Below are 13,550 nucleotides of genomic sequence, written 5' to 3'. Positions count from 1 at the left end.
AAGACATTTCATGACATGGATAACACGACACCCTCACACACATAAACACACAATCAAAAACTATTTCGAGCCAAAAAACAATGAAAAGCTACTTAAAAATCAATTCCGAATGTAAATCTCAAACAAAAAATTTCACACTTTCGTTTTCACTTGAGGATTATTGCATGGCAGTCGGTGGCGGCGGCAATGGCAGACATAGAGTTTCAATTTGGAAGTCATTCAAAATTAAAGACTTCCAAAACTATACCCCCGTTTTACCTCCCCCCCCCCTATTCGTGAGAAATAACAGATTGAGTGACAGTCTTAAATTGGCAAAGAATGTTTGAAAAATTATTTGGCCGCCCTACAGACACACATTTCCCTAAGCAGGGCAAGTGCAAATCCTATGTAAATATGAATTAAATTTTTTTTTGAAATATTGAATATCACTTTGGTAGGCGTGTGAAAGTTATGAACAACGTGATTACAAACTCAAAAAAAAAAAAAAAAAAACAACGGAAATAAATTGTTAGCCAAGAGTCTACTTAGCTGTCTCGCAAATAAAAGTCAAATTAAAAGGTATTTAACAGTCCCAGATAGCAGACGGAAATTTTGGAATTGAGCGGAGCAGCAAAAATAACAAAGAAAATATGGCTAATCAATTTAAGGCCCAAGGTGCGGTGGCCATTACACCAGAATTGGCAATGGTAAGTTAAAAAAAATATTCTACTTTAATGACATTTTTAATTTAAATGAATTTTTTCCAGGAATTAAGGCAACTGGTCTTTGGCACTTCGGCCATACCCATGCGTGCCGAATGGACCCAAACGCCGTTTACTTTTGGTTCACCCAAAGAGGAATATGCCTACGGGTTAAGGAGTCCCAGGAATGCCACAAGGGGACTGCTATCAGTTGTGCAAGGATTTGTGGTGAAACATTTGTTGTTTGCTCGGAAGACCACGAGGGCTGCAGCAATGGCAGAGTAAGTGCGTTGTAATGGATTTATGGGAGAAAAGAAAATTCCAGAAAAAAATAGAAACAAATTCCAGAAAAATTATTGCTGTGATATAATACGCAAAAAATTGTGTAACTGTGAATTATCACCAAAACAATTATCGAGAAAAATTGAAACTGTGATATAACACAAAAAAAAATCTGGAAAAATTTCCATGTGATTATCACAGAAAACATTTTCAACTGCCATAGATCACTGACAAAATTTTCTAGAAAATTTGTTGCTGTGATATATAAAAAAATCTAGAAAATTCGTCACTGTGATAGATCATAGAAAACATTTTCTAGAAAACTGTTTTAGAAGTGTTTTAAAAAAATATTTATAAAAAAATTTAAAAATTTCAAATATTTTCGAAAAATACCTTAAAAATACTTTCAAAAAAAATTCATATGTTTAAATTCAATGTCTAAAAATATTTACAAAAATCCAAACATTTTGAAAAATTCTTAAAAAAAAAATATTTTAAAATATTAAAAAAAAAAATTAAAAAATTTCAAACGTATTCAAAATTTTGTTAAAAATACTTAAAAGAATTCCAAATATTTTCGAAAATTCTTTAAACTATTTAAAGAACCTAAACATTTTGAAAAATTCTTTAAAAATATTAAAAAATCGAAATATTTTAAATAAATTATTAAAACAAATTCCAAATACTTTCAAAAATTATTTTAAAGAATTTCAAATATTAAAAAAAAAAATTATAAATATTTAAAAACTGCAAATATTTTCAAAAAATTCTTTAAAAAAATATTTAAAAAAATTCCAAACGTATTCAAAATTTTCTTAAAAATTCTTTAAAAGAATTCCAAATATTTTCAAAAATTCTTTAAAACTATTTAAAGAACCTAAACATTTTGAAAAATTCTTTAAAAATATTAAAAAATTCAAAATATTTTCACAAAATTATTAAAACAAATTCCAAATATTTTCAAAAATTCCTTAAAAATATTTAAAGAACCTAAACATCTTTGAAAATTTTTTTAAAAATATTAAAAAATTCGAAATATTAAAAAAAAAATTATTAAAAAAAATTCGAAATATTTTAAAGAATTTCAAATATTAAAAAAAATATTTAAAAATATTTAAAAGGATTAAAAATATTAAAAAATTTCAATTATTTTCAAAAAATACTTTAAAAAATTCGAAATACTTTCAAAAAAAATTTCAAATTTTTAAAATTAATGTCTAAAAATGTTTACAAAACTCCAAACATTTTGAAAAATTCTTAAAAAAAAATATTTTAAAAAATTGCAAACGTATTCAAAATTTTCTTAAAAATACTTTAAAAGAATTCCAAATATTTTCGAAAATTCTTTAAACTATTTAAAGAACCTAAATATTTTGAAAAATTTTTTAAAAATATTAAAAAAATCGAAATATTTTCAAAAAATTATTAAAACAAATTCCAAATACTTTCAAAAATTCCTTTAAAGAATTCCAAATATTAAAAAAAAAATAAAAATATTTAAAAATTGCAAATATTTTAAAAAAAATACTTTAACAAAATTCGAAATACTATCAAAAAATTCTTTAATTTTTTAAAATAAATGTCTTAAAAATATTTACAAAAATTCAAACATTTTGAAAAATTCTTAAAAAAAATATTTAAAAAAATTCCAAACGTATTCAAAAATTTTTTAAAGATACTTTAAAAGAATCCAAATATTTTCAAAAATTATTTAAAAATATTTAAAGAACCTAAACATTTTGGAAAAATTATTAAAACAAATTCCAAATATTTTCAAAAATTCTTTAAAAATATTAAAAAAAACCAAATATTTTCAAAAAATTCTTTTAAAGAATTCCAAATATAAAAAAAAAATTAAAAAAGTTTAAAAATATTTAAAAATTTCAAATATTTTCAAAAAATACTTTAAAAGAATACAAAATAATATTAAAAAATTCTTTAAAAAAATTTACAATTTTTTTTTTAAATAAATCTAAAAAATATTTTAAAAAAACCCAAAAAAATTCTTTACAAAAAGTTTAAAAACTAAAATTCTTTATTAAAACTATTTTTAAAGAATTTTCTATTTTTTAAATATTTGTAAAGAATTTTTTTAAATATTTTTTAGACTTATTTAAAAAAATTGGATTTTTTTTTAAAGAATTTTTTGAAATTCTTTTATAGTATTTTTGAAATATTTGAAATTTTTTAAATATTTTTAAACTATTTTTTTAATATTTGGAGTTTTTTGAAAATATTTGGTTTTTTTTTAATATTTTTAAAGAATTTTTGAAAATAGTTGGCATTTGTTTTAATATTTTTTTGAAAATATTTCGATTTTTTTAATATTTTTAAATAATATTTGAAAATGTTTAGGTTCTTTAAATATTTTTGGAATTCTTTTAAAGTATTTGTAAGAAAATTTTGAATACGTTTGGAATTTTTTTAAATATTTTTTTTAAGAATTTTTCAAAATGTTTGGATTTTTGTAAATATTTTTAAGACATTTTATCTTAAAAATTTAAAGAATTTTTTGAAAGTATTTTGAATTCTTTTTAAATATTTTGAATTTTTTTTAAATATTTTTTTTAAATACATATTTGGAATTCTTTAAAATACATTTTGATTTTTTTTTAAGAATTTGTCAAAATGTTTGGATATTTGTAAATATTTTTAAGACGTTTATTTTAAGAATTTAAAGAATTTTTTGAAAGTATTTTGAATTCTTTTAAAGTATTTTTTGAAAATATTTGAAATAATTTTAATTTTTTTTTTAATTTTTTTAAATATTTATTTTTTAATATTTGGTATTCTTTAAAAGAATTTTTTTAAAATATTTGTTTTTTTTAATATTTTTAAAGAATTTTTGGAAATAGTTGGAATTTGTTTGAATAATTTTTTGAAAATATTTCGAATGTTTTAATATTTTTAAATAATTTTTCAAAATGTTTAGCTCCTTTAAATATTTTAAAGAATTTTTGAAAATGTTTGGAATTCTTGTAAAGCATTTTTAAGAAAATTTTGAGTACGTTTGGAATTTTTTAAATATTTTTTCTTTAAGAAATTTTCAAAATGTTTGGATTTTTATAAATACTTTTAAGGCATTTATTTTAAAAGTTTAAAGAATTTTTGAAAGTATTTTGAATTCTTTTAAAGTATTTTTTAAAATATTTGAAATTTTTAAATATTTTTAATTTTTTTTAAATATTTTTTTTAAAATAATTGGAATTCTTTAAAAGAATTTTTTGAAAATATTTTTTTTTTAATATTTTTAAAGAATTTTTGAAAATAGTTGGAATTTGTTTTAATATTTTTTTTGAAAATATTTCGAATATTTTAATATTTTTAAAGAATTTTTCTGGAAGAATTTTCGCTGTGATATATAAAAAAATCTAGAAAATTCGTCACTGTGTTAGATCATAGAAAACATTTTCTAAAAAATTGCTTTAGAATTTTTTAACAAAAAACAAAAAAAACAAAAAAACAGTGTTGGTCACACAATTAGCACACCCCACTACCAACATTTATTTTGCCTAAAAAGACCTTCAAAAGTAGTTGTATTGAATAAAGTATTTGTTCTAATATATTCTCAGTAGTATGCTTAAAGAATACAACGCAATACAGAAACTGAAACATAACTGTCAATTTGAATAACCTCCAAAAATGTAAAAAATGTCCTAAATTCACTGGACACGTAATTAGCACACCTTAATATAATCACTAATATTGTGAATAGTTTCAGTATTTTCGTCCATATTCTGTTTTAAATCCCTTTCGTTTGGGAATAAGTTCCAGTCTGCTCGTTATACTCTCCACCAGTCTCCGAAATTTCAGTGTCAGAAGGGAATTATATGGGGTACACCTTGGGTCCCAAGGACTGATGGAAATTTCAGTTTTTAGTGTTTTTTTATCGATTTTTGCACATGTAAACAAATTCAATGAGGCAAATAGTTCATAGAAACATCAAATAAAACATCATATTCTTGTTCATCTCTGTAAATTTGCGAATAGTGGGATGTACCCACCAGCAGTGTGCATCTGTAAAATCCGTTTGACACAAACATTTTCATTAAGAAACTGTAATATGATGGTTTGAGCTATTGATTATATAAATACTTATCCATCTGGACTGAATTTTACCGATATGTCGTGATGTATGCCACGAAAAACCTATGTTCATCTCTATGGGACCTACGCGAATTTCAATAATTTCATAAACATTAGGCAAATTGGAGATAGTCTAGTGAGACCGTAAGATAATATGTTTCCCGGAGCTTAAAACGATTAAATTTAAAATCAATAATGCAGAAAACATTTATATTGAATAGTATATGCCTACTTTCATGGATTCTGACCAATTTCAGCAAACCTCAAAATCCTTTATTGTTAGAAAGGGGTTATACCTTTAAACATACTCATGTGCTACGTGTTCACCTAGCGCTTTGTTGACAGTTTTGTAGTGATAGGTCTTTGGTGTTATTGAGACTTGTAATTTTGAATAACAAATGGTGTTATAAGTTGATCCTTCTTTACATAAGGGTGCATTTTATTGATCTTCATTCTATAAACCCCTTCCAAATCGAAAATTTTCTTGAATGAATCATCTACCTTAAACACTTTTTGAAAAGTTTTTGCACTTTATATTTAAATTTCAGTAATCGGTTAACAATTCCAATAATTTCAGATCCAATTGTACATTTGTTTTTAAAGTTTTGGCGATTTTCTGACGTTTAGGTGTACATTACGAAAAATGGTCCGCTATTGGGATATATTTTGAGATTCCGGGGTCATAAATTATTTTTTCTTTGAAAAAATGATTTGTTCAATGCGTTTTGAATATGAATTAACTTCAATATAAATTAATTTTTGTATATTAATTGAATTACATTAAAAAATCATAGGGTGTGCTAATTATATGTCCACTTGATAATTTGGGCGTCTTCACAAAACTTTTATTTTCAAAAAACCACTGATAATACTATTCACTTATATCATTAAATCTGTTAAATACATTATAGAAAAGGATTTTGTTTACGAAAATATTTCAATTTTCCCTATCAAAACTCTTAGCTGACTGAAATCATTTTGCCCCAAAGGGGTGTGCTAATTCTGTGACCAACACTGTATATGGATATTCTTTTAATATTTTTAAAGAATTTTCTTTTTTTTAATATTTTTAAAGAATTTTTTCCAGAATGTTTGGATTGTTTTTAAATATTTTTTAAACTTATTTTTAAAAAATTTTAAATTTTTTTAAAGAAGTTTTTGAAAGTATTTTGAATCCTTTTAAAGTATTTTTTGAAAATATTTAAAATTTGTTAAATATTTTTTTAATATCTGGAATTCTTTAAAGGTATTTTTTTAAAATATTTTTTTTTAAATATTTTTAAAGAATTTTTGAAAATATTTGGAATTTGTTTAATAACTTTTGAAAATATTTCGAATTTTTTAATATTTTTAAAGAATTTTTCAAAATGTTTAGCTCTTTTAAATATTTTTAAAGAATTTTTGAAAATATTTGGAATTCTTTTAAAGTATTTTTAAGAAAATTTTGAATACGTTTGGAATTTTTTAAATATTTTTTTAAGAATTTTTCAAAATGTTTGGATTTTTGTAAATATTTTAAAGACATTTATTTTAAATCTTAAGATTTTTTAAAGTAGTTTTAATTATTTTAAAGTATTTTTTGAAAATATTTGAAATTTTTAAATATTTTTAATTTTTTAAATATTTTTTTAATATTTGGAATTCTTTAAAAGAATTTTTCAAAATGTTTAGGTTCTTTAAATATTTTTAAAGAATTTCTAAAAATAGTTGGAATTTGTTCAAATTTTTTTTTAATGTTTCCATTTTTTTTTAAATTTTTAAAGAATGTTTCAAAATGTTTAGGCTCTTTAAATATTTTTAAAGAATTTTGGAAAATATTTGGAATCCTTTTGAAGCATTTTTAAGAAAATTTTGAATACGTTTGGAATTTTTTTAAATATTTTTTCTTTAAGAATTTTTCAAAATTTTTGGATTTTTGTAAATATTTTTAAGACATTTATTTTAAAAATTTAATAAATTTTTTATGTTGAATTTTTTTAAAGTATTTTTTGAAATTTTAAATATTTTTAATTTTTATTTAAATATTTTTTTTAAATCTTTGGAATTCTTTAAAGGAATTTTTGAAAATATTTAGTTTTTTTTAATATTTTTAAATAATTTTTGAAAAAAGTTGGATTTTGTTTTAATAATTTTTTGAAAATATTTTGAATTTTTTAATATTTTTAAAGAATTTTTCAAAATGTTTAGGTTCTTTAAATACTTTTAAAGAATTTTTAAAAATATTTGGAAACCTTTTAAAATATTTTTTAAAAAAAATTCCGAATATTTTTTCAAGATTTTTTCAAAATGTTTTGGATTTAAAGATTTTTTATTTAAAAGTATTTTGAATTCTTTTAAAGTACTTTTTTAAAAATATTTGAAATTTTTAAATATTTTTTTTTTTAAATTTGGAATTCTTTAAAGAATTGTTGAAAATTTTGTTTTTTTTTTTAATATTTTTAAAGAACTTTTGAGAATATTTGGAATTTGTTTTAATAAGTTTTTTTTGAAAATATTTCGATTTTTTTTAATATTTTTAAAGAATTTTTCAAAATGTTTAGGTTCTTTAAATATTTTTAAAGAAATTTTGAAAATTTTTGGAATTCTTTTAAAGTATTTTTAAGAAAATTTTGAATACGTTTGGAATTTTTTTAAATATTTTATTTTAAGAATTTTTCAAAATGTTTGGATTTTTGTAAATATTTTTAAGACATTTAAAAAATTTTTGAAAGTATTTGCAACTCTTTTACAATTTTGTTTGAAAATATTTAAAATTTTTAAATATTTTTAATTTTTAAAATTTTTTTAAATATTATTTTTTTTTAAATATTTGGAATTCTTTAAAAGACATTTTAATAATTTTTTGAAAATATTTCGAATTTTTTAATATTTTTAAAGATTTTTTTGATATGTATAGGACCCTTAAATATTTTTAAAGAATTGTTGAAAATATTTGTAATTCTTTTAAAGTATTTTTAAGAAAATTTTGAATACGTTTGGATTTTTTTTAAATATTATTTTTATAAGAAAATTTCAAAATGTTTGGATTTTTGTAAATATTTTTTAGACATTTATTTTAAAAATTTACAGAATTTTTTGAAAGTATTTTGAATTTTTTTAAAATATTTTTCGAAAATATTTGAAATTTTTAAAAATTTTTAATTTTTTTAAATATTTTTAAATATTTTTTTTTAAATATTTGGAATTCTTCAAAAGAATTTTTGAAAATATTTGGTTTTTTTTTTAAATTTTTTAAAGAATTTTTGAAAGTATTTGGAATTTGTTTTTATAATTTTTTGTAAATATTTTGAATTTTTTAATATTTTTAAAGAATTTTTCAAAATGTCTAGAATCTTTAAATATTTTTAAAGAATATAGAAAATATTTGGAATTCTTTTAAAGTATTTTTGAGAAAATTTTGAATACGTTTGGAATTTTTTTTAAATATTTTTTCTTGAAGAATTTTTCAAAATGTCTGGATTTTTGTAAATATTCTTAGACATTAATTTTAAAAATTTGCAATTTTTTAAAAGTATTTGCAATTCTTTTAAAGTGTTTTTTGAAAATATTTGAAATTTTTAAATTTTTTTAATTTTTTTTAATGTTTTTAAAAATTTTTTTAAATATTTGGAATTCTTTAAAAGAATTTTTGAAAATATTTGTTTTTTTTTTAATATTTTTAAAGAATTTTTGAAAATAGTTTTAATAGAATTTGTTTTAATAATTTGTTGAAAATATTTCGAATTTTTTAATATTTTCAAAGAATTTTTCTGGAAGAAATTTCGCTGTGATATATAAAAAAATCTAGAAAATTCGTCACTGCGATAGATCATAGAAAACATTTTCTAGAAAATTGTTTTAGAATTTTTAAAACTATATGGATATTCTTTTAATATTTTTAAAGAATTTTCTGTTTTTTTTTATATTTTTAAAGAATTTTCTATTTTTTAATATTTTTAAAGAATTTTTTCAAAATGTTTGGATTGTTTCTAAAAAACTTATTTTTATTTTTTAAAAAATATTACATTTTTTTAAAGAAGTTTTTGAAAGTATTTTGAATCCTTTTAAAGTATTTTTTGAAAATATTTGAAATTTGTTAAATATTTTTTTAATATCTGGAATTCTTTAAAGGAATTTTTTGAAAATATCTTTTTTAAATATTTTTAAAGAATTTTTGAAAATATTTGGATTTTTTTAATAATTTTTTGAAAATATTTCGAATTTTTAATAGTTTTAAAGAATTTTTCAAAATGTTAAATATTTTTAAAGAATTTTTGAAAACATTTGGAATCCTTTTAAAGTTTTTTAAGGAATATTTTGAATACGTTTAGAATTTTTTTAAATATTTTTTCTTTAAGAATTTTTCAAAATGTTAGGATTTTTGTAAATATTTTTAAGAAATTTATTTTAAAAATTTAAAGTATTTTAATTTTTTTAAGCATTTTTTGAAAATATTTGAAATTTTTAAATATTTTTAATTTTTTTTAATATTTTTTCTAAATATTTGGAATTCTTTAAAATAATTTTTGAAAATATTTGGGTTTCTAAATATCTTTAAAGAATTTTTGAATTTTTAAAATAATTTTTTGAAAATATTTTTTTAATATTTTTAAAGAATTTTGCAAAATGTTAAATATTTTTAAAAATTTTTTGAAAATATTTGGGATTCATTTAAAGTATTTTTAAGAAAATTTTGAATACGTTTGGATTTTTTTTTAAATATTTTTTCTTTAAGAATTTTTAAAAATGTTTGGATTTTTTTAAGACATTTATTTTAAAAACTTAGATTTTTTTTGAAAGTATTTTGATTTTTTTAAATATTCTTAATTTTTTAAATATTTTAAAATAATTGAAAATTTTTAAAATATTTGTTTTAATATTTTTTTGAAATATTTAAATATTTTTTTAATATTTGGAATTTTTTAAAAGAATTTTTTGAAAATATTTGTCTTTTTTTAATATTTTTAAAGAATTTTTGAAAATATTTGGAATTTGTTTTAATATATTTTTGAAAATATTTCGATTTTTTTAATATATTTAAGGAATTTTTCAAAATGTTTAGATTCTATAAATATTTTTAAAGAATTTTTGAAAATATTTGGAATTTTTTTAAAGCATTTTTAAGAAAATTTTGAATACGTTTGGAATTTTTTTAAATATTATTTTCTTAGAACTTTTCAAAATGTTTGGATTTTTGTAAATATTTTTAAGACATTTATTTTAAAAATTTAAAGAATTTTTTTGAAAATATTTGAAATTTTTAAAAATATTTGAAATTTTTAAATATTTTTAATTTTTTAATGTTGTTTTTTTTTTAATATTTGGAATTCTTTAAAAGAATTTTTGAAAATATTTGTTTTTTTTTTTAAATATTTTTAAAAAATTTTGGAAAATAATTGGAATTTGTTTAAATAATTTTTTGAAAATATTTCCAATTTTTTAATATTTTTAAAGAATTTTGCAAAATGTTTAGGTTCTTTAAATATTTTTTGAAAATATTTGGAATTCTTTTAAAGTATTTTTAAGAAAATTTTGAATACGTTTGGAATTTTTTTAATTTTTTTTAAGAATTTTTCAAAATATTTGGATTTTTGTAAATATTTTTAAGAAATTTATTTTAAACATTTAAAGAATTTTTTGAAAGTATTTTGAATTTTTTTAAAGTATTTTTTGAAAATATTTTAAATTTTTAAATATTTTTAATTTTTTTTAAATATTTTTTTTTAATATTTTTAAATATATATCTTTTAAATATTTGGACTTCTTTAAAAGATTTTTTGAAAATATTTGGTTTTTTACATATTTTTAAAAAATGTTTAAAAATATTTGGAATTTGTTTTAATATTTTTTTCGAAAATATTTCGAATTTTTTAATATTTTTAAAGAAATGCTCTTTAAATATTTTTAAAAGATTTTTGAAAATATTTGGAATTCTTTTAAAGTATTTATAAGAAAATTTTGAATACGTTTGGATTTTTTTAAATATTTTTTCTTTAAAAATTTTTCAAAATGTTTGTATTTTTGTAAAAAAAAAGTAAATATTTTTAGACATTTATTTTAAAAATTTGAATATTTTTTGTAAGTATTTTGAATTCTTTTAAAGTATTTTTTGAAGATATTTGAAATTTTTTTAAAATATTTTTTTTGAAAATATTTGTTTTTTTTTAAATTTTTAAAGAATTTTTGAAAATATTTGGAATTTGTTTTAATATTTTTTTGAAAATACTTCGAATTTTTTAATATTTTTAAAGAATTTTTCAAAAGACAATTAATTTAAAACAATTTTCTAGATAATTTTCCACTGTGATATATCACAGAAAAAATTTTGTACTGTGACAGATCACAGAAAAAATTTTCTAGAAAATTTTCCACTTTGATATATCACAGAAAAAATTTTCTACAAAATTTTCCACTGTGATAGATCACAGAAAAAATTTTCTACAAAATTTTCCACTGTGATAGATCACAGAAAAAATTTTCTAGAAAATTCTTCACTGAAATATATCATCGAAAAAATGCTTTTCTTTTTTCACAGAAACAATCTGTAGAAAAATTCTAATGCAATATTTTTCCCTTTCTTCAGCCCCCTATCACCCACTGTGGACATGCAACGGGATGCCTTGGTCTCAGCTCTAATAGAAATTTTACGCATTGTAGCCGATAAGGATAAAGTGGTGATGGTTTTACCCTCACCAGACGATGAGTGTTTTGTGGACCACAGTGCCTTGTATTTCCATGATGGCGTAACGGAAAAGGTAGGTTATGTAATGTTTATATTTTGGATGCTCCAACTTACATATTTTTCTTTTTAATTTTAGCTCTACATATTCACCTTGAATCAAAATGAGGAATTGGAATTTTTTATTAAAAGGCATTATAAAATTGTGAGTCAACAAAAATAGATAAAAATTTAAAATGTTGAGTGCCCGAATTTGAGAAATCTAATTTAGGAAAATCCGGTGTCCTCGAACATTTCAACACCGAGTCTAGTTTTTTTCTAAGACTCATCATTCAGAATCCTACATTTTTTAATATTATTTCCATTTTGTTTCAAAGTTTACCGAAGAGGATTCACCAGGAACTTTGCTGTTCTTATATAGTGCTGTATTGACACGCACAATGGGACGGTAAGTTGTAAAAGTGATGAACTTTTTTCTACTTCTAATTGTTTATTAATTTTTCTGTTGTCTTTCTAGGGTTCGCAGTGATTTGGATTCCACCAAAGTTGTGCCATTGACCATGAGCAATAATGAGGAAGGTTCATTGATGATTGTTACCCTGCTGCTGACTGGAAGGGCCACACCTTATATACACAATGGGGTGGTGAATGTGGGCGATGAAAATAGTTATGTAAGTAAGGATAGAGTAAAGAGAGGCACTCTCATCAGATAAATCGCAGAGAAGAATTTTCTGATTATTTCCCATTTTTAACCATTTTCCCCATATCAATACCTTAGGCTGTTCCTCAATATGGTGTCCTGAATCGCTGTGCCATTGGTTTGATGCTATGGGAGGGTGAAAGTGGTCAGGTGAGTTTGAAAAACTAACAATTGAAAAAATAACGAAAATTCACATTTTTTTCTCCCCCTTAGAGCAACCTTGTGGCTCGACAACCTGGTTCACGTCTAAAAACACCCAATTTCCCCATTTGGATAACCCTCTGCGCTGGTCACTTTGGTGTTATGTTTAATCGTAATCCAGATCTTTTGCGAAATTATCATGCTGAATCACGTTTTGATCTCTATTACTACAGTTGTTCGGGTCGTGAGATACTTATGACCATAGATAATCGTTCGTATAATGATCAGGCCACAGGTATGTTGGAACGACAAGTGTCTACAACGGAATCAACATCGCTATCGGGTAAACCCAAGGATGATAAAGAAGAAATTAAGGAAGAGTTGGCAGAGAATACACCACTGCAGAAGTTGATTCACACCAAATGGGAAGAGGCCCAGGTGCGTTTTCATGCTCAACCCTCAACATTGAGTTATTTGTTTAGTACTCAGCAGTAGAGGGAGAGATAGATAGAGAGCGAGAGAGAGAATGATGATGGAATGTGAAAACGAGGAAGTAGTAAGAAGAACATAGTCAAGGAGAAAGTGTGAGAGTAGCACTTTATTTTTATAGCTTTGAATTTGCTTTAAGCTTTTTTAGGCGGGAGAACAAATACGTCATTTTAAATAAAATAATTAAAAAGGCTTGAAAGCTAAAGAATAAAACTGATTTTATTGTCGTTAAAGTGGTTTTATTTAAGATCGGTTAGCCGTGGCGTGTGGTGTGACGATGGCGTATACTTCTTGTTGATACTCATACGCTCAAGGTAAGTGGGGAAATGGGACTCTGAAGATTGAAAAAGGCTTAAAAACATTGGAAATTATATCCACACAAATGAAGGCGAAAACAAAAAATAAAAATAATAAAAACTAAGAATATTAATAATTATAAAAAAGAATATAATAAAAACTATAAATGATAATAATAAAAAATAAAAATAGTAAAAATAAAAATAATAATAAATAC

At 20.6% G+C, this 13,550-nt stretch overlaps 1 protein-coding gene across 1 annotated transcript; it reads left to right on the top strand.

The window, feature by feature from the left end:
• Positions 1-420: 420 nt before the first annotated feature.
• Positions 421-13,263, top strand: LOC141402427 (inactive ubiquitin carboxyl-terminal hydrolase MINDY-4B). The gene is made up of 8 exons (XM_073983701.1): positions 421-686; positions 747-961; positions 11,611-11,782; positions 11,846-11,911; positions 12,084-12,154; positions 12,224-12,377; positions 12,485-12,556; positions 12,620-13,263. The coding sequence occupies exons 1-8, from the start codon at positions 630-632 to the stop codon at positions 13,040-13,042; spliced, it is 1,230 nt and encodes a 409-aa protein (XP_073839802.1). The 5' UTR covers positions 421-629; the 3' UTR covers positions 13,043-13,263.
• The last annotated feature ends 287 nt before the right edge of the window (positions 13,264-13,550 follow it).

This window comes from Musca autumnalis, unplaced genomic scaffold (assembly GCF_047663935.1).
Source record: "Musca autumnalis isolate F117 unplaced genomic scaffold, ASM4766393v1 scaffold_4, whole genome shotgun sequence".
NCBI classification, from domain to species: domain Eukaryota; kingdom Metazoa; phylum Arthropoda; class Insecta; order Diptera; family Muscidae; genus Musca; species Musca autumnalis.
Note: the sequence above shows the minus strand (reverse complement) of the source record. Positions and strands in the feature narration are given on the sequence as shown.